This window comes from Delphinapterus leucas, chromosome 11 (genome assembly GCF_059928025.1).
Source record: "Delphinapterus leucas isolate spDelLeu-1000000601 "Yukka" chromosome 11, BTC_Dleu_Yukka2, whole genome shotgun sequence".
NCBI lineage: Eukaryota > Metazoa > Chordata > Mammalia > Artiodactyla > Monodontidae > Delphinapterus > Delphinapterus leucas.
In genome coordinates, this window is record NC_143139.1 from 94,965,958 (window position 1) to 94,987,264 (window position 21,307).

The 21,307-nt window shown below is 41.5% G+C and overlaps 1 protein-coding gene and 1 pseudogene across 5 annotated transcripts in view; both read left to right on the forward strand.

The window, feature by feature from the left end:
- EP300 (EP300 lysine acetyltransferase) overlaps positions 1-21,307 on the forward strand; it is a 74,261-nt gene that overhangs the window by 45,109 nt on the left and 7,845 nt on the right. For 2 of the 5 annotated variants that reach the window (XM_089921365.1, XM_089921362.1), the window contains exons 13-29: positions 1,337-1,474; positions 1,739-2,176; positions 3,592-3,771; positions 3,994-4,138; positions 6,238-6,356; positions 6,583-6,666; positions 7,557-7,796; positions 8,218-8,306; positions 10,305-10,415; positions 12,318-12,374; positions 13,017-13,094; positions 16,524-16,591; positions 17,767-17,917; positions 18,038-18,184; positions 18,845-18,958; positions 19,917-20,082; positions 20,868-21,032. In XM_089921365.1, the coding sequence (XP_089777491.1) occupies positions 1,337-1,474; positions 1,739-2,176; positions 3,592-3,771; positions 3,994-4,138; positions 6,238-6,356; positions 6,583-6,666; positions 7,557-7,796; positions 8,218-8,306; positions 10,305-10,415; positions 12,318-12,374; positions 13,017-13,094; positions 16,524-16,591; positions 17,767-17,917; positions 18,038-18,184; positions 18,845-18,958; positions 19,917-20,082; positions 20,868-21,032 (2,490 nt within the window). The remainder of the gene's footprint in view (positions 1-1,336; positions 1,475-1,738; positions 2,177-3,591; positions 3,772-3,993; positions 4,139-6,237; positions 6,357-6,582; positions 6,667-7,556; positions 7,797-8,217; positions 8,307-10,304; positions 10,416-12,317; positions 12,375-13,016; positions 13,095-16,523; positions 16,592-17,766; positions 17,918-18,037; positions 18,185-18,844; positions 18,959-19,916; positions 20,083-20,867; positions 21,033-21,307) is intronic. The other 3 variants (XM_089921363.1, XM_089921364.1, XM_022597137.2) reach the window with 3 other exon arrangements.
- LOC149748078 (U6 spliceosomal RNA) lies at positions 17,506-17,603 on the forward strand (annotated as a pseudogene).

Below are 21,307 nucleotides of genomic sequence, written 5' to 3' on the forward strand. Positions count from 1 at the left end.
AGAAATAATTCTTGAGATACTAAAAGGATATAATTTGAAGGGCTTCCCTGGTGGCGCAGTGGTTGAGAGTCCGCCTGCTGATGCAGGGGACACGGGTTCGTGCCCCGGTCCAGGAAGATCCCACATTCTGTGGAGCAGCTAGGCCCGTGAGCCATGGCCGCTGAGCCTGTGCGTCCGGAGCCTGTGCTCTGCAACGGGAGAGGCCACAACAGTGAGAGGCCCGCGTACCGCCAAAAAAAAAGATATAATTTGAAGAAAATTCATATTAAGGATGCTACGTTATGTACTGTGTTTTAGGAAAAGGCCATAGCCTGAATGTACTGTAAGGGATTATGTTTAAATTACAGTACATCTGTAAATTGGAATGCTTCATAAGCAATAATTTCAGAATTTATATGATGGCATGAAAGGTGTTTACAGCTTTAAGTAGGAAAAGCAGGTGTCTAAAGTATATTTATTATAGGATCCTGTATCGTTAAGGACTTTCTTGATTATAATTTATATAAAATAAACACTAAAAGAAAGATTTCCTTCCAAATACTGTTCATATATAGTCACAGTACTAGAAAGCTTGTAAGAGCAGCCAGTCGCCACTGCCTGGAGTCTCAGTGTTGAGTAGTCTGCATACTTTGACACAGTCACCTCTCTTCCCCAAACACAGAACCTACCCAGGCAGGAAACTGTCAAGGGTGATGGAGGGGCAGTTGCCTGATTTTAGAGAGTGAAGAAGATGGCCTCTGAGCATCTCACTGCTCCTTGTGCAAATTCTAAACCTGTCATCCAGCTTTCAATATTGTCCCCAACCCTTACCCTGCCTCTCAGAGTTAGTTAGTACTATCAATTGTTAAGCCTTTTTGGAGTTGTCTAGCACCAGTCTGCTGTGTTTAATGAGGGGTCTTATTCTTCGTTTTAACCTATGAAACAAATACCTTTCTTAGACTTTGAAGTTCCTGGCCTTTGGTATCCATAATTACTCACTATGGAGTCTTATAGTTTGTGCTTTAACAATACCACCTACGTAAACAAAGACCTCATGAAATTGTGATTCGCTCTCCTCACTTATAAAACAAACGGAGTGTATAGGCAGTTACCCATGTACCTCGTTCTAGATGCATTTGTGGAATTTCTTGACGGTGGGCTTAGGTAAGCTGTGAGGCTATTCTCCATTATCTTGGCATGAGCGTCAGCTGTTGTAGCACCACTTTCTTCCTTTCCTACCCCACCCTCCCCATAGCAGAGCCAGAGCAATTGGTAATTCCAGCTATAGTAGAATAACTGAAAAAAAGCAATTTGGTGCTCTGTGTTTTTTTGTTTTTGTTTTTGTATGTGTGTACAGCCTATGGGCTATGGGCCTCGCATGCAGCAGCCTTCCAGCCAGAGCCAGTTCCTTCCTCAGACTCAGTTCTCAACACAGGGAATGAATGTAACAAATATGCCTTTGGCTCCGTCTGGCAGTCAAGCACCAGTGTCTCAAGTATGTCTCACAAATGGGTTTTTGTTGTTGTTGTTTTTTTAAACTTGTTTCCGTGATTCCTGGAACTTCTCTTAATTTGGGTTTTTACAGAGAAGGGTGACAGCAAATAATGGGTGGAAATAGATGATTAAGCTTTTAATAAGAACAGTTATGGACATGGTATTCTGAACATGAAACTATTACTAAGTCTACTTAATTACATACTGTATTGGTTGGATTTTCAATTCTGTTCTGAATTGCGTCCTATGTTTTTCATTTTAACAGGCACAAATGTCCAGTTCTTCCTGCCCTGTGAACTCTCCTATAATGCCTCCTGGGTCTCAAGGGAGCCACATTCACTGTCCCCCTCTCCCTCAACCAGCTCTGCATCAGAACTCACCCTCACCTGTACCTAGTCGTACCCCAACCCCTCACCACACTCCCCCAAGCATAGGGGCTCAGCAGCCACCAGCAACAGCAATTCCAGCCCCTGTTCCTACACCTCCAGCCATGCCACCTGGGCCACAGTCCCAGGCTCTACATCCTCCTCCAAGACAGACGCCTACACCGCCACCAACGCAACTTCCTCCCCAAGTGCAGCCTTCACTTCCTGCTGCTCCTTCAGTTGACCAGGCGCAGCAGCAGCCTCTGTCCCAGCAGAGTACAGCAGCCTCTGTGCCCACCCCGACGGCGCCACTGCTGCCTCCGCAGCCGGCAACTCCAGTAAGCAGAGATGGGGCTTTAAGCAGGATCGTGTCAGCTGTGCTGTAGTTTTACACTGCTTCTGTGCTGTTTCTTTATTCTTTTCTCCCTTTTTTTTTTTGGCCGCATTACACGGTTTGTGGGATCTTAGTTCCCCAACCAGGGATCCTGGCCTGGGCCCACGGCAGTGACAGTGCCGAGTCCTAATCACTGGACTGCCAGGGAATTCTGTGCTGTTTCTCTTCTGTGTTGTTTCTTCTCTTATTGTTGTCTCCGCAGTTAGACTAGAATCTGTTTATAGTTACAGACCTTCTTTCTCTTTTTTCTTGCTGTCGTACCTAACATAGGAGGAGCTCAAAAGATTTTGTTTAGATTGTATGTTGACCATGGTCATGTTGTATTACGAGGCCTGAAGGCATGTAAGGAGAGATGACAAAGGGAGAGCATCGACAGTACATTTAATACCCCACGTGAATTTTACAGATATTTAAAGAATTTTTTCATACAGTATGAACTGATGTACTCAAGAGCAAATGAACAAAATCATCGATTTATGAGTGTCTGTGGTACTAGCCAAAGTTAGAAAATTCATCATGTAAGAGATTAGAAAACTACGGGCCTGAAACAAACCGGTAGCTTCCTTGTGAAAGGCTTGTTATCTATATAGTAGAGATCCAAGTGCGCATTTAATACTTGCATCCTTACTAATAGAACTCTATGTGTCACAATCTAAAACTTTCTACTTGATCACTGATACTAATATTTCAGTTCTCTGTCATACTGGCAAACTGAGGATCCCCATGAGTTATAGCTACTTCATAAAACGTTGCTTATCCATGACTGGTTCATCTTAGCTTCTGATACGTACGGAAAGGCAGGATGCAGAAAGGAAACTTAATTCTATGTAGGATAGTTTCTGAAAATACTAATTTCTTATTATGAGATACCTTATTGGAAGACTTAGGGGAAAAACAGAGATTGCTCGTTATCCCATTAGAGTGTGATGATTCAAAACAGCTGCTTATTGTGGGAGTTCATAGTATTCTCTCTACTTTCCTGTACATTTGAAACCTTTTCTAATGAGAAGTTGAAAAGAAAAGATTGCCAGTCATCCTTGTTCTCTTTCCATTTTTCTATAAACATGAACTCCTCTGAGGTAGTCATTTCTGAAACCCCCCTCCCAGGCACACTGCCACAGAATGAGTTACTGAAGAAACAGTTGCCTACTCTTTTATCTACAACCAGCCAACCTATATTTGCAAGTCCTCAGTCTCCTATTCTTGAGTGTAATTTACTTCAAGGGGGCGAAATAGGTTGAGTAAGTGAAAGCACCATCAGTGGGTGTAATGACACTAGCCTAAAGATAGGTAGTTAATCATGCCATCTTGTTGTGTGTAATAGGCATACTTTTTGTTTTTCCCCCTCTTTCTACCCAGCTTTCCCAGCCAGCTGTAAGCATCGAAGGTCAGGTATCAAACCCTCCATCTACTAGTAGCACGGAAGTGAATTCTCAGGCCATTCCTGAGAAGCAGCCTTCACAGGAAGTGAAAATGGAGGCTAAAATGGAAGTGGATGCACCAGAACCAGCAGATACTCAGCCAGAGGATATTCCAGAGGTGAGAGTAGGGCAGTTACTGCTGTTGTTTGTTTAGGACCTCTGTCTAGGAACTTAAAACATGTTACAGGAAAGTATTCTATAATTAGGTCTTATTTTATTGATTTCCATATGAAAAAGGGTCTTCAGCTACATTCACAGGGGAGAGTAAGTAAGATAATGATGTTATTGCTTCTCAGTTACATGTCTTTAGAAAACCAAAAATTCCTACCTTTCCTTTTAGACTAAAGCAGAAGACTGTAAAGTGGAACCTACAGAAACAGAAGAGAGAGGCGCTGAATTAAAAACTGAAACAAAAGAGGAGGAAGACCAGCCAAGTACTTCAGCAGCCCAGTCATCTCCAGCCCCAGGACAGTCAAAAAAGAAGAGTGAGTCTCTTAGGCTCTGTGTTTGTGGAGACAGAGTAAAAACCAAAGACCTTAGTAGAGTGAGATTGGATTTCTTGGGCCTTGGAATTGAATTTTAATGTGATTTCATTAAGCTTGGAGCCCTTGGCCTGGTCTCTTCATTATTGCTAATGTTGGAGAAGAAATTTTCTTTCCTTTAGGTATATGTGCATCCTACAGTCACTGGGTGGCTAACAATTTCTCAAATTTATCTTTGTTAGAGGACAGAAATTATTAAATAATATTCTTGACTAAAATGCAGGAAATAATAGCAATAATAATATTTTTTGTTAACCTGCTGTGCACCAGGCACTGTGCTACAGCCTGCCGTGTCTCATCTAAGAACTTCACAGCCCCTCTGTGAGGTTACTGATCACTGTTTTACAGGCAGGAAAACTGAGGCTCAGCAAGGTCAAGTAACACTTCCCAGCTCACTCAGCCCGGGCAGGCTGATTCAGAGTCTCTGCTCTGAACCACACTACTGAATATTAATGAGTCAAGCCAAGCAAGCAGCAATGCTTAGCAGAGAGTGTTAAACAATTCCCACAGAAATTAGTTTACTAACTAATTTAGGACTGGAACTTCTCGTGGCTCTAGTGACCCCTTCAGTGGCACAGGTAGGACTTATCTCAAAGAGGAATCTGCTGGTTCCTGAAGATGACGTATACAAAAGTGCTCCATGAATACAATATACTTTAAAATGATGGGGTTAAAAAATTATTTTCATTTAACAATAAGGTTGTTGGGACTTCCCTGGCGGTCCTGTTGTTAAGACTCCACGCTTCTACTGCAGGGGCATGGGTTTGATCCCCCGCGGGTCGGGGAAGTAAGATCCTGCATGTGCATGGCATGGCCAATGAATGAATGAATAAATATTTGTTATATATGGAGATGTTATTTTGATCTAGGCTGCAACAAACCCAATCTTAATATTAGGAATCTGCTTTTAAAACAGCTAATCTCACAAATTTGCTCAAAGCACAACAAAGTATGAGACAAAGAAGATTCTCCAGTCTGTCTGATTTTTTTCATGTCAGCCCCCACCATGTGGTGAAAAAATACTCAAGGTACTGACAGATATACCCCCTTGAAGATAAAATTAATTTGTAAATAGAAGAAATAATAAGGCCTCTCTGCTCAGACTGATTCAAAGCTGAAACTGGACCCTTAATGGCCATCTTCTTAAATGGTAGTTTAAATTAATTCCATTTGGGGCATGCCAGCAAATCTTTCCTGACTTTTGGGAGACATACTGAGAACACATTTGAGCATAATTTGATCAACTGAGTCCATCATTCTGGCAATAACAATTTAGTTCTTTCTTTAGACTGGAACCTAATATTTGCCATTAAAATAGTAAATACGTCTTCTGCTGAAGCTCTAAAACATCAAACATTTCAATGGACTCTTGGCCTTCAGTGGCTCTGATTCCTTTGGCAATAAGACAATACCAGGTCTAATTTCTGACTTGTTACATGCTGATACCAGGAAGGAGGGCTTCTTCCGTTTTTGCTTCACAGCATCCCCCGCCTGTCGTATCTTTTGGAACATTCTGACAAGTCTTCTCATAAATTTTTGGAAGGCTTAGCATTCTGTTTCTACTTGGTCAAGACTATCTTAACTGGGTTTCTGACTGAGAAATTATCTGAGCCATGAAGGGTATTTAAAGGTGACTAGACAAGATGATTTTTTTTTTTTTTTTTTGCGGTACGCGGGCCTCTCACTGTTGTGGCCTCTCCCGTTGCGGAGCACAGGCTCCAGATGGGCAGGCTCAGCGGCCATGGCTCACGGACCTAGCCGCTCCACGGCATGTGGGGTCTTCCCGGACCGGGGCACGAACCCGTGTCCCCTGCATCGGCAGGCGGGCTCTCAACCACTGCGCCACCAGGGAAGCCCCTCGACAAGGTGTTATAAAGGATCTCTCTGAACCAGGAAATAGAAACACCCTTAGTGATATTTCATGGGGACAATGTAGAGAATTTTGTGTTTTCTGAGTCTTAAGACATATTTTATAGTTTCGACTTGAGCTTTTTTCCTCTTTTGCTTAATTGGTAACTAATTTCAAATATACTCTTCTTAAGTTTTCAAACCTGAAGAGTTACGACAGGCACTGATGCCGACATTGGAGGCACTTTACCGACAGGATCCAGAATCCCTTCCCTTTCGTCAACCTGTGGACCCCCAGCTCCTAGGAATCCCTGTAAGTATATGGTGGTACTTCTCTTTTCTTTTAAAATTCGTTAACAGCTTTATTCGGATACAGTTCACATATTGTACAAATCACCCATTTAAAGTGCACAGTTTAATGGTTTTTGTGTATTAACAGAATTGTGCAGTTATCACCACAGTCAGTTTTGGATGATTTTCATCACCCCAAAAAAGAAACCCCATTTCCATAAGCAGTCACTCCCCATTTCCACCTACAGCCCCTACTACCAACCAACTGCTGGTCTGCCTTCTGCCTCTGTGGATTTGTCTCTTCTGGACATTTCATCAAAGAGAGTCTTACAGTATGTGGTTCTTTGTGACTGGGTTCTTTCACTTAGCATAATGTTTTCAAAGTTTGTCCATATTGTAGCACAAATCAATACTTCATTCCTTCCTACAGCCCAGCAATATTTCAACATATGGATGTGCATACATTCTCTTTATCCATTTATTAGTTGATAGACATGTGGGTTGTTTATACTTTTTGGCTGTTGGGGATAGCACACCTGTGAATGTTTACATACAAATTGGTGTGTGTATCTTTTTATTTCTCTTGGGTATATATCTAAGAGTGAGATTGCTGGATCATATGGTTTATTTATTTTTATCACTTGAGTAGCAGTAGTTCATGATAGGAAAAGATAGATCCAAATTAGCTTCATCTGCTTTTAAAGTTGCCTTTATATACCAGGCTGCCGGGAGGTTTCATTTGAGTATTTTAAGTTGTATTGGATAAGTCATTGGAGTGCTTCGAGGGGCAAAAATCTGTTCGAATCTTTTTTTTTTTTTCCCTATATTTTTCTGTGGCCTTAGATAGATCACCAATATTTTCTGGGCTTAGTTTCATCTGTAGGCTGCATCTAGTACTAAAATGTGAAGGGTCTTTGATTTCTTGGTCTTTTAAGTTGATCACACATGTACTATGGTAAAGTATCTAGAATCGCTCCTGTAGACGATCAGCTTGCTCCTACAAAATCTAGAGTAGTTGTTATTCTCTCTGCCCCTGGCTGCTTCATATCTCTGTAGACTAATGATTTAAAAAAGTGATGGGCATCGATCATTTCTTTGGAAATACACATCAAAGACTCAACATTATCCAGAAAATTTATAATGATTATAGCAAGATATGCTGTGGACCTTGAATATAGTGAGACTTTTGGATAATGTTGTTTGGTGTCACTTGTCCTTCTAGGATTACTTTGATATTGTGAAGAGCCCCATGGATCTTTCTACTATCAAAAGGAAGTTAGACACTGGACAGTATCAGGAGCCCTGGCAGTATGTGGATGACATTTGGCTTATGTTCAACAATGCTTGGTTATATAATCGGAAAACATCACGGGTGTACAAATACTGCTCCAAGCTGTCTGAGGTCTTCGAACAAGAAATTGACCCAGTCATGCAAAGCCTTGGATACTGCTGTGGCAGAAAGGTAAGAAATGTTTGCACAGATAAGAACTGCATGGAAAACTTGCCAGTTAGAATCCTGAGTCATCAGATTGTAAGTTCATCTTGGGTAGGGACTTGGTCGTATTTACCTGTGGTGCACGGGGCGTGGCATGTACTAGTTTTCCTGTACATGGCAATTCACATTGAGCTCCTCTTGTCCTCTTCAGCTCTTTGGTAAATGGTGGAAGGATATGACTGTTAAGCTTACCTCAGAGTGGTGGAATAAAACAGTAGCAAACTAGATTAGTTTTAGTTCAGTGAACTGTCTTGGAAACTGAAATAACCCATTATAAGAGACATAATGAGAAGTAAGGCTTCACTAACTTCTGTTTCTGATTTACTTGCCAGTGTAAATATTTTAGCTTGCCCTTCAAACCACATTTAACAAATGGTTTCTTTTGCAGTTGGAGTTCTCTCCACAGACACTCTGTTGCTATGGCAAACAGTTATGCACAATCCCTCGTGATGCCACTTACTACAGTTACCAGAACAGGTAAGCTCGACCTGTGTGGACCATGGTCAGAGTGTCCGCGTGTCCAGGGAGTGCATGCGGATGGACCAGCACACATACAGTCATGGTTCATGTGTAACTTGCTTGAAAACAACTGTACAGCACAAGTTCTGGTATCAGTTGTCTGGGCCCTTATTTTTATAAGGCAGGAACCCAAGGCATTAAGAAGTTAAGCAACTTTTATGAGTTGGTGGCATACCTGGGATTACGTCCCAGGCCCCATATTTTTTTCCCACTGTCCTTGTATAGCTCACCACAGCCTCAGGCAAAAACAAAAAAATTTTAAAAAAATTTCCCTGTGAAATTGCTGCCATCTATTGCCATTCCCAAAACCACCCAGAAAACTTTAACCAAAAGTTTCTTAGCCAGCTGTATCTTTTCGGAAATGTTTCCTTTTTGTGTGCAGCTGATACCTAAGTTTTTCTTGGAGTATGTAAAAACAAAGGATCCCAGGGTATTTGCTTTGCCTCTGTGGGGCACATTAAAGAGACCTCTGTACCAGACTGTTCCTTACAAAAATTTGCATATGACCATGGACGGTAGGCTTCTAATAAATTAGACACTTCTGCCTTATTTTCTCCTGCTCAAATAAGGGCTGTAATCACACAAATTGGATTTGCTAATCTATCTTAATCATGATTTGTCTCTTATTTTGTGTAATCAGCCAACAGTATAGCTGGCATGGGATGTAAATAAAAAGCAAGGCTGGACAGTCAATACTTTGATGACCCAAACCCATGGTGGTCGTTTTTTGCTGAACTTGTGTGCTACAGATGTATTTCTAGCTTTGAAAAAGTTACTTAAGCTTTTTGTTTTATTTACAAAAAGTTAGGTGCACTCCCCTAATGCTTTGTAGTCATAAGAATCTATAGTGTTTTACTCCTTAAAACCTAGGAAAAGTGGGGTTCAAGTTGTTCAAAAACGCAAGTGACTGGGCTTCCCTGGTGGCGCAGTGGTTGAGAGTCCGCCTGCCGAGGCAGGGGACACGGGTTCGTGCCCCGGTCTGGGAAGATCCCACATGCCACGGGGCGGCTGGGCCCGTGAGCCATGGCCACGGAGCCTGTGCGTCCGGAGCCTGTGCTCCGCAACGGGAGAGGCCAGAACAGTGAGAGGCCCGTGTACCGCAAAAAAAAAAAAAAAAAAAAAGCAAGTGACAGCTGGCATGCTATATAATCTCATGCTATAATCTTGGCATTTATGTACCTTTTTCGGATTTTAAGCACCAATCTACAGCGCCCAGGAATATATAATCGTGTATCTGCATACACCACTGCCTTTTCCCTCTTAAACTATGTCAGTTGGTGGCTACAATCAGTATTTAACTGCTTGTGCAGACTTTTTATTGTACTTATGTGGCTTCCTTGGGATCAAAAGGAAATTTGGGGTGTTTTTTCAGACCACAGTTGTTTCTAGATGATTGTTTCCTGGTACTGTATCCATAGTGGATTTTTTTCTTTGGAAGTGGGGAGGGTTTTTTCTTTGCTATGTTTAGGTAATTGAGTAGTAGTTCTTCTCTCCACAGTATATTTATCCTACTTTCGATTATTTGCATCAAGCAGCATAAATTACTAAAATGAAAGGGTGTAGGTCTGTGTGAGACTTGTTTGTTGTATTTGCTGTAATCATTTGCTACTTGTGATCCCATTGAGATATTTAATGCTAATCTGTGCTTTGCCTTGGCTTTCTGCTTTGTGTTGTCTTGTCTTGCTTTTATGTTTTTTGTTGTCCTGCAATCCCTCATTTCTTCGTTTGTTTTGTGTTTTTTTTTTTCCTCCCTCATGCTTGTCGTTGTCTGCACTTGGCTTTGATTGCAAAAAACAAAAACCAAAAACAAAACCCAAACTGTGGTGCCCATAAATCTGCATCATTGAATGTCCTTGTCGCCGTTGATGACCTGCTCTCTGCTCCCGTCCCCCTCTTGGCCTGCTGTGATTGGTGGCTTCGTTGCTTGGCTTGGGCTGTGTTGTGTGAACGGAACAGTTCACCCCAGTATGGCCTTCTTGCCGACAGGTATCATTTCTGTGAGAAGTGTTTCAATGAAATCCAAGGGGAGAGCGTTTCTTTGGGGGATGACCCTTCCCAGCCTCAAACGTAAGTAACTATATTATTTTGGAAAGTACTCTCTTATTTCTCAGTTTGTTGTCAGGTGATTATGCTCAGGCTTCTAAGTGGCCTTGGGTTATGCTGTCCAGTATCGTATAGCCACAGGTAGCTATTTAAATTCAAATTAATTCAAAGTAAATAAAGTTTAAAATCCCCAATTTCAGTTACGCAGTAGACAGTCTGTGGCTAGTGGCTGCCATATTGGTCAGCACAGATAGAGAACATTTCCATCATAGCAGTGAGTTGTGTCGGTACTGATCTAGGGAATACATCAATATTGGATGGTCATTTTAGATATATTTCTTCTATAGGGAAATAATCAGCTTCTCCTAAAAAGTGAAAGGCTGTAGTGCAAGGGAACTTCATTGTTAACTGTTTTGAGTTTGAGAGGAATTGAACAAATATAACCACCTTACAGCCTTCTCATAAAGGTTAACGATACCAAAGTCATTATAATCGTCAGTGTCATTTAACATCATTAGGGGTTTAGGAGTTTGTGAGAGTGATTAGAAAGAGACTTGGTTGGACTTTCACAATCTCGCATGCTCTTGTGGTTTGGTAAATGCCAAGAAAAATTTTTAAACATAGCCTAAACTGCCTCATAGTACTTCTAAGATTTAGTTTACACACACAAATTTGGACTGTTTTAGGAAGAAAGAACTATTTGGTGTCCTTTTAATATTCTTCAGCCAGCTTCTTCTCTTCCGGTTTAACCTATAATAAACAGTCAGTTCAGAACATTTCCCCAAAAAGTATGGAATTGTTATGTTACTAGTAAAAACAGGGCTTCTGAGAAAAACTGGTTAGTGTTTTCAAATTGGGTTTTCAAGTTGTACTTTTTCTTCAGTCACCATTGACATATAATATAGTGGGGTCTGGTACTGGTCTTGGGGTAGATACTGGGTCCCCTTGAGCCTTAAGAGATTTTTCTGACCTTGGCTAAACCAGGGAAGTCAGGTCTGATGCAGCCAAGGGAGGCAGCCTTACCATGGGTACTACTGAGTGGCTTACCACATGTTCTGTACCTTAGGACAGCACCGCTCTGACTGTGAAGAGTGTAGAAACCCCTCTTGCAGTTCCTCAGGTCAGCAGTGAGCCTGGGAGTATGCGGTACTAACAGGTTCCCAGGTCCTTCTAGACTGCTGGTCTTTAGAACACACTTTGGGTAGCAAGACCTTAGGCCAGGTAGTGATGAATCTCTAGCCTGTAACTAATAGAAAACAGTTTAAATGGGGAAATGTCCTCATTCTGCATTTTTGTGAGGTAGAGTCACAGTAGTCAAAGTTGGGCCCCCTGCAGTTTGTTCTAGGTAGAGAATAAGGCTGTTAGCTCCTGTATTTGTGAGGCTATGAGCAGTGTGGTAGGCTAGATTTCAGGGTAGGAGGCCATGTGGAAATTTTTTAATGAATAACCTGAAATATGCATTCTCAACATTGAAATTTTTTATTAATATAAAGAGTTTGACTAGACTCCTGAAATTTTAGTATTTTTTATAAATAGTGGTTTGGCTCCCTCTATACACAGTATCTTTCATACGTAGCTCAGTCTAGGAACATTAAACTATTAGAAGGTGTAAATACCTAACACTAAGAGTAGTAGGCAAGATTTTAAAAGGAAAAGAAGAACAAATTCATGTTTTTAGTTCTTACTGGGTTCTCCTCTTCCTGTAAATGGGAACAGATTTACTATAAAGTCCTTTCCAAAAACATAGGCATGTAAATGTGCATTTTGTGGGAGCCAAGAATGTACTGTTGTATCCTTGGTATATTCTTAGATTTAAATAATCCACTTACAGGGTGGGGTTTTTGCCCTTTGGTAATTAGAACAGTAGTCAGACTGCTGATCTTTCTATGTTGCTTGTTCTCATTGTGTCCCTCTTCTTTTCCTTAGTACAATAAATAAAGAACAATTTTCGAAGAGAAAAAATGACACTCTGGATCCTGAACTGTAAGTAGTTCCCCTTGAGTAGTTAGTACACTTTGATTTTCCTTCTTCCTTTCATTCTCTTGGTTTGCACAGCCAGTGAGATGATTCTGTATTCTTGGACTAAATCTATAACATACATCTGACAGAGATGGTAGAAGTGCTAAAATTTACATATGGTTAGTATTCATTTACATTTCACTAAATCTACCTAATATTTTGGTGTTTTATAGGCTTGAGTGAAGCACAAAGCTACCTCTGCTCAGTGCCATTATTCCAGCCCTGTTGTCCTCTGTATTTTCAAACCAGTTCATAATCCCCTCCTTTACAGTGAGGCCTTTCAGAAGTATTCAGAGGTACAGAGATGTACTGGTATTCTAGGTGTTCCTGGAATGGATATGATGGTGTCAGACTCACTTGGAAGTTTAAGCAGCAGTCATCTTGATCTTTCACTTTTTATTCCATAGTCACAGTTCATATTTAATGACTAAACTGCTTTTGAGATTTGCTCTACCTGTTACACTAAAGAGCTTTTAAAACCTATTCTTCAATTCTTTGGACGTGATTTTGGCTATCTTTTGAATTGTCAGAAATTGGGAAATATTGGAAGTTTTGATTTGGTTAAATTTTTGGATTTAATCTTGAATTTTGACTTTTCCTTTCCAGGTTTGTTGAATGTACGGAGTGTGGAAGAAAGATGCATCAGATCTGTGTCCTTCATCATGAGATCATCTGGCCATCTGGGTGAGACATCAGTATTTTCCCTAGACTTTTTCTTTGTTGTGAATTTTAGGAAGTTTGTCTTCTCTGCAATGATTATATTTTATCTTCAAAGTTACTGTCTCTTGGAATCATTCTTTTTTTTGTTTATTTATTTTTGGCTGTGTCGGGTATTAGTAGCGGTGGGCGGGCTCTTTGCTGTGGCGTGCAGGCTTCTCTCTAGTTGTGGCTTAGTAGTTGCAGTCCACAAGCTCTCTAGTTGTGGCGCACAGGTTTAGTTGCCCCGCAGCACGTGGGATCTTAGTTCCCCAACCAGGGATCAAGCCCATGTCCCCTGCGTTGGAAGGCAGATTCTTTTTTTTTTTTTTTTAATATTTATTAATTTAATTTATTTATTTATGGCTGTGTTGGGTCTTCATTGCTGCGAGCGGGCTTTCTCTAGTTGCGGTAAGCGGGGACTACTTTTGGTTGCGGTGCGCGGGGTTTACTCTCGGTTGCGGTGCATGGGGTTCTCATTGCGGTGGCTTCTCTTGTTGCAGAGCATGAGCTCTAGGTGAGCGGGCTCAGTAGTTGGGGCGTGCGGGCTTAGTTGCTCTGCGGCACGTGGGATCTTCCTGGACCAGGGCTCGAACCCGTGTCCCCTGCATTGGCAGGCGGATTCTTAACCACTGCGCCACCAGGGAAGTCCTTAGAATTATTCTGATTTGGGAAAAGATCATTAAAATCCAGTTTTAAAATACTAAATAACCTAGAATCCAAAAATATAGATATTTCTCTTATTTGCATTGTTTTAATCCATATACAAATACTTTATTCTGTTTTAAATTCTTTAGTGGTCATTGTGCATCAAAAGTAAATACAAAAGATTTATCAGTAGAGGGTAACAGGAAGTCTGTAGCACCTGGAAACCAGCAAGGAGATGTTAGACACAGTTAAACCTGCTAGATTTTGAACATTACTTACATTGCAGTAGAAAAACTAGACGGTATGGATAATGCAGGTTGCCAAGGAGCCACCGCAGTTTCTGCCTCTGAGAGAACATCGCACTGAACAGCATACTGAATGGTGACCGTGGTTAGGATTTTTTTTTTTTTTTTTGGCTGCATTGGGTCTTCGTTGCTGTGCGCGGGCTTTCTCTAGTTGCGGCGAGCAGGGGCTTCTTTTGTTGCGGAGCACAGACTCTAGGTACGCGGGCTTCAGTACTTGTGGCACATGGGCTCAGTTGTGGCTTGCGGGCTCTAGAGCGCAGGCTTAGTAGTTTTGTCACACGGGCTTAGTTGCTCTGAGGCATATGGGATCTTCCCAGACCAGGGATCGAAGCTGTGTCCCCTGTGTTGGCAGACAGATTCTTAACCACTGTGCCACCAGGAGAGTCCCCCAAAAGATTTTAAATCAAATCCTAACCAGGGGACTTCCCTGGTGGCACAGTGGTTAAGAATCTGCCCGCCAGTGCAGGGGACATGGGTTCAAGCCCTGGTCCTGAAAGATCCCACATGCCGTGGAGCAACTAAGCCCATGCACCACAACTACTGAGCCCACACGCCACAACTACTGAAGCCCGCACGCCTAGAGCCCGTGCTCCGCAACAAGAGAAGCCACCGCAATGAGAAGCCCGTGCACCACAACGAAGAGCAGCCCCCGCTCGCCACAACTAGAGAAAGCCTGCGCGCAGCAACGACCCAACGCAGCCATAAATAAATAAATAAACAGGCAAGCAAGCAAACATAAAATCTTTTGGGGAGTTGGTTAATAGTTAACTAGGTGTTGTCCAGTGAAAGGCAAAGTTGCATGAAAATGACTAGATACAGACTTCAATGAACTAGGTATTCTTGGGCCTCGTGTTCTGTTTCTGAATATTCTCCACATATTTACCCAGGGTGCACATCATCAGTGCCTTTCATGGGCAGTGGGTGGATTTTTGTCCATTGTGACACTTATGTGTTTACTGCTATGGGCTACCTCTCTTTCTCCAGGAATGGGGCTGATCCCAGCTCTGTTCCAAGGGAAGGGTTGGGGGAGTATCTGTGTATTAAATGACTCATTTGAATGGATATCTACTCTCTGCTCTTTTCCTGGACTGTTGTTGTTGTTGTTTTAAGAGCTTTATTTTCTAGGTTGCTTTCCCTCCAGTGACTTTTTTTTTTTCATATTCATTCATTTCTTTATTTGGCTACGCCAGGTCTTAGTCGTGGCATGTGGGATCTTTGTAGCGGCACGCAAGAACTCTGGCTGCAGGATCTTTAGTTTTGGCATGTGGGATCTAATTCCCTGACTAGGGATCGGACATGGGCCCTCTGCACTGGGATCGTGGAGTCTCAGCCACTGGACCACCAGGAAAGTCCCCTGGACTGACTGTTGATGCTAGTTCGGAGGTCACAGGAAAGAAGAGGCTAATTAACAAATTTCCAGAAAAAAACACTAAGGAGAAGCGCAGTAGTTGATGTTTATATGGCTTGTCTTTAGATAGGCCTTTTTAGTGCTTTCCTTAATTACAGAGTGGGTAAGGATAATTAAGGGAGTTGCAATGATCCTTGCAACTGAAGGTCAGCCAGGCGTTGATGAGTACTTAAATTCTACTTATGCACATATCCTTATGTAATTGCAAAAACAAAGAGAATGTACATTTAAAATCTATTAGTGCTGGACTTCCCTCGCAGTCCAGTGGTTAAGACTCTGGGCTTCCAATGCAGGGGGCACAGGTTCAATCCCTGGTCAGGGAACTAAGATCCCACAGCGCAGTCAAAAAATATTTTTTTAAAAAAATATTAGTGCTGCTTTCAAAACGTACTTATTTACATTCCCACCGGTAGCATATAGACTTTTGCCAATGTGATTGGCCATAACACAGATTTTCTGCTTTAATCTGTGATTCTTCAACATCTTTGTGCATGTATGCCAATTTATATGCCCTTCACATTTCTTCATGTCTTTTATCTATTTCTCAGTTAGGTTTTTTATTTCTTTTTTTTTTTTTTATTTTTGGCTGTGTTGGGTCTTCATTGCTGCGCGTGGGCTTTCTCTAGTTGTGGCAGCTGGGGGACTACTCTGCGGTGCGCAGGCTTCTCATTGCGGTGGCTTCTCTTGTTGCAGAGCACAGGCTCTAGGCGCGCGGGCTTCAGCATTTGTGGCGCACGGGCTTAGTTGTTCTGCGGCATGTGGGATCTTCCCGGACCAGGGCTCAAACCTGTGTCCCCTGCATTGGCAGGCAGATTCTTAACCACTGCACCACCAGGGAAGCCCTCAGTTAGGTTTTTTATCCTTTTTCTCTTAATGTTTTCTAAAAGCTCTGTGTATATTGGTTACATTAACTTTTTGTTGTGTATTTAGAAATATTGCTCCCAGGTTGTCTTTTAAAAATTTCAACCTTACACATACATAAGATAGATTCTATAGCATATGTTACTTCAAGTGTTTCTCTAAGTTGTTTAAGCAAAGTCTTGGTTTACATTTTAGATTTGTCTGTGATGGCTGTTTAAAGAAGACTGCACGAACTAGAAAAGAAAATAAGTTTTCTGCTAAAAGTAAGTTTCATTCTTACAGGTAAAATTTGGCAAAGCTTCACTGAAGCATAGTTAAAAATAAACATCCAGAATGAATTATTTTGTTTCAACATTATTTGAAATTTAAAAAAATTTTTTAAATTATTTTTTGGCTGCATTGGGTCTTCGCTTCTGAGTGGGGGCCATTTTTCATTGTGGTGCGCGGGCTTCTCATTGCAGTGGCCTCTCCCGTTGCGGAGCACGGGCTCCAGGCGCGCGGGCTTCAGTAGTTGTGGTTCGCAGGCTCTAGAGTGCAGGCTCAGCAGTTGTGGTGCACGGGCTTAGTTGCTCCGCGGCATGGGGGATCTTCCTGACCAGGGATTGAACCCGTGTCCCCTGCATTGGCAGGCAGATTCCTATCCACTGCGCCACCAGGGAAGCCCCTATTTGAAATATTTAACCAAAGTTAAAACCAAATAATTTTTCCATGATGTACTTAAAGTTGAACTGTAATGTACTTTTTGGTGTGAAAATCATTAGATCTAGTTATTTATAAGAAGGAGGATATATGTTTTTCTTGTTCCTGCACGTATCCTGATGGAGGCCAGATGTGGAAATACTTTCCCAGAATTGCCATCTCATGAATGATTCCCTCAGTTTTGTGTATTCCCTTAGTCGGGACTGCATTTAGACCTGTCTGATCTTTTCAGTTGGGTGGGGATGGCAGTCAGTTTTAGTTTTGTAGAATGATGCCTTTGCAGTTTTTTCCTGATCTACAGGTTGCTTTTAATCCTCTGTTAAAGCTTATCAAAGCACTCGACAGTTGTTAAATATTACTGCAATTGAGGCAAAGTGCATATGAGTGTTTGTTCTGTTTTTTGACTCTTCTGAAAAGGAAAATTTTTCAAAATAAAAAGTTGGGGAAAATAACATTTAAAAAGTATTAACTACCCTGCTTGCTTTAACTGCACATATACTGAAATCAGAATGATAAAGAGATGATTAGCATGGCGCTCTGTACGGATGATAGACTCATGAAGTGTTCCACATTAAATCTTTTTTTTAAGTATTAACTAGATTGCTAACTTAACAAAATCTAGCAAGTAATCTTGTTAGTATTGAAAAAGCAGAAATGAGATTTGGTATTGAAACTTAAGACTGATAGTAATAAATTTGCACCTTAGATACTACTGAACTTTTAACTTTTAAATTCTTAGGGTTGCCATCTACCAGGCTTGGCACCTTTCTGGAGAATCGTGTGAATGACTTTCTGAGGCGACAAAATCACCCTGAGTCAGGAGAGGTCACCGTTAGAGTAGTTCATGCTTCTGACAAAACTGTGGAAGTCAAACCAGGCATGAAAGCAAGGTACCTAATAATTTCCCCTTTTCTTCTCTGTGGATCCACAGTTGCTCATACACAGTTACTGTTGATGAATCTAATCTGAATGAAACGTTGTGGTCTTTCCCTCCAACATGAATTGTATAGGTTTGTAGACAGTGGAGAGATGGCAGAATCCTTTCCATATCGAACAAAAGCCCTCTTTGCCTTTGAGGAGATTGATGGTGTTGACTTGTGTTTCTTTGGCATGCACGTTCAAGAGTATGGTTCTGACTGCCCCCCGCCCAACCAGAGGTAAGACTTTACTATGGCTACTTTCTAATTTGCGTGGGAGTTTGAAGTTATAGTAAGGTAAACAAGCATAATGGACAAGAAAAATATTTGATGTGCTTGTTTTGGAAATGCAGGTTTTCAAGTGTGTAGTATTGAAGTGAAACAAAACACGAAAACAAAACTAGAAAATACTGCTCTTGTGTGGTCACAGTAATAGGGAAAGGGATGTGAACAGCAGCCTAAAACACAAAATAGGAAACAAACTGACGACTTTTCAGAAAATATAATTAAGTCTAGGTTGTTTCAAGTACCTTGCTGAGATGTACGTGAAAGAATGTCATACAAATGAGGTAGAATATGTTTTAGAATTCTCCATTCCAAAATAGTATAAAGGCCAGAATAAGAGTGCTGCCAGAATGTTTGGATTGCTCAATACTGACTGATTATACTGTGTCTCAGGCCCTGCTAGGTGCTGAGACTGTAATAGAGCCACAGGCCCACAAAACCCCCCGACGGGTTCACAATCTAGTCATTTACCTAAATAACTGTAATATTGTGTGATAAGCATTAAAAATGACAAGGTCAGCAAAGGGCACAGAAAAGAGAGAAGGTGTTTTTAGCCACATCAGTAGGAACTCGTTGCGTGACTTGACCTGGCTTCTTTCTCCTTGTTTGGTATAGGAGAGTATACATATCATACCTGGACAGTGTTCATTTCTTCCGTCCTAAATGCTTGAGGACTGCAGTCTATCATGAAATTCTAATTGGGTATTTGGAATACGTCAAGAAATTAGGGTAAGCATAAAAACAAATGCAAAACAACTTAATTAGTTTTAAACTAATCACCACTGATATTATGGTGAGATATAATACATGCAAATATGTGACTTTTGGTCTTTTTTCCTCAACTTTGGCTTTCATCTAATGGAACTATAATTTGGAGACCGTTGGTTAATTTTGCCAGTGGGAAAGAATTTAATATTTTGACCGTAGTTGCACCCATCCCAGATTTATTTTGTTCAGTTAAGCTATTAGGTACAGTTTGATTTGAAGGGCCAGAACCTTAACCTGCACTTGGTCCTTTTGCACCTGAGTATCAAAACCAAAATCACACTAAGGTCTGGAGATAAAAAAAATTCATCAGACTGGTTCCTTACCTTCAAGGTATATATGTACTTGAGAATATTTAGCACCTCACCACCTCACCTTGCAGGTTATTCCTTTCAACAGTTTGCATTTCATTTAGCCCTCCTGCTGACATGGATTCGTTTTCCTTTGCATTGTAGCTTTTGTTTGGTCTTTAAATGCAAATTTGGGATTTTTTTGATCCAGGGTTATGCCTAGTTCTGGCCTGGAAGGCTTTTTTTTTTGGCTGCGTTGGGTCTTTGTTGCCGCGACCGGGGGCTGCTCTTGCGTTGCGGTGTGCAGACTTCTCATTACGGTGGCTTCTCTTGTTGCTACGTGCAGGCTCAGTAGTTGTGGCTCATGGGCTTAGTGGCTCCGCGGCATGTGGGATCTTTTAGGACCAGGGTTCGAACCCGCGTCCCCTGCATTTGCAGGCGGATTCTTAACCACTGTGCCACCAGGGAAGTCCCTGGCCTAAGACTTTTGGTCTGATGTGGATTGCACACTTCATGTTATCTCTGGGAAATTATTGGTTTCTGTACTGACTCCACTTTGTAGTTTAAAGTATAACATTCTTTCTAGGATGGGTGATCTTTCTCTTGAATGTTCCTTCTCTTTGTGTTGTTAGATATACAACAGGGCATATTTGGGCATGCCCCCCAAGTGAAGGAGACGACTACATCTTCCATTGCCACCCCCCCGACCAGAAGATACCCAAGCCCAAGCGACTGCAGGAGTGGTACAAAAAGATGCTCGACAAGGCTGTATCCGAGCGAATTGTCCACGACTACAAGGTCAGGAGTGGGGGGGATGATAGAACTGTGGCTTGACTAATCCTGCTGCTCTGTATTCTGCTCTTTTTACTATCTTAACAGAAATCTTCTGTTTGTTCTCCCTCTTCCATGTAATTTGTAAAATTAAGCTAATTTGATAGCAGGTATTTTCTTTCCTGAATTACTAAGATGAGTGGATCTGGCAAAATATTTAATAGTCATTTGTGATTGTAGGGTATCTCATGTTAAGAAACTTGAACTACTAAGTATCTTATCTGTTTTTACTGATGGGGAGGAAAACATGAAATGGGTGTTTTCCTAAGCAGCCCAGCAAATCATTCTTTAACCATGTGGTTTCCAGTAATTGTAATCGGGGTTGTTTTGAACATATTTCTCAGTAGGAACTGCTGATACTTCAAGGGTGTGTGCAAGGCGGGCGTGCCTCCCGTCGCACTGCGTTCTGTCTCAAGAGTGGTAGAAGCCACGGTGTGAATGATGCTGCCTTTGCCATTGTTCCTGACAGGATAGTTTGCCATTTGGTTATGTAAAGGCGGATAATTTCCCTGTCCTCGTGGGTAGAGGAAAGAGGAACCAGAAATACTGATTTCAGACCAGACCTCTCACTGTTTGTGACACTAAATGTCTCCCCGGACATCAGACTTGGGTATAAAATCTCTGCCATCTTCCAGAAGACACATCTGATTCTTCATGTTTCTTGCATCCGTTAGCTATGACTGCTTCTGTAATAAACGTGTTTTTTTTTTTTTAATATATAAATTCCTATTTGTACACGGATATTTTCACAGGATATTTTTAAACAAGCTACTGAAGATCGATTAACAAGCGCGAAGGAATTGCCTTACTTTGAAGGTGATTTCTGGCCCAATGTACTGGAAGAGAGCATTAAGGAACTGGAACAGGAGGAGGAAGAGAGAAAGCGAGAGGAGAACACGAGCAACGAAAGCACAGATGTGAGGGCTTTGCATTTCCCTTTCCAGCCTACCTATTCTCATGTATAACCCAGAAGTGAGCTTAAGTTTTCAACATGGTCTTAAAGCTCTCAGTTCTTCAAGTTGGGCAAGAAATATTGGCGTAGATAAGTTACTGTGGTTCTAGTTGAGTGGTTTTAAGCCTTTTTTAGCATCAGACCTCTTTCTTTTAATATATAAATTGATTGATTGGCTGATTTCGGGTCTTCGTTGCTGTGCACGGGCTTTCTCTAGTTGCGGTGAGCAGGGGCTACTCT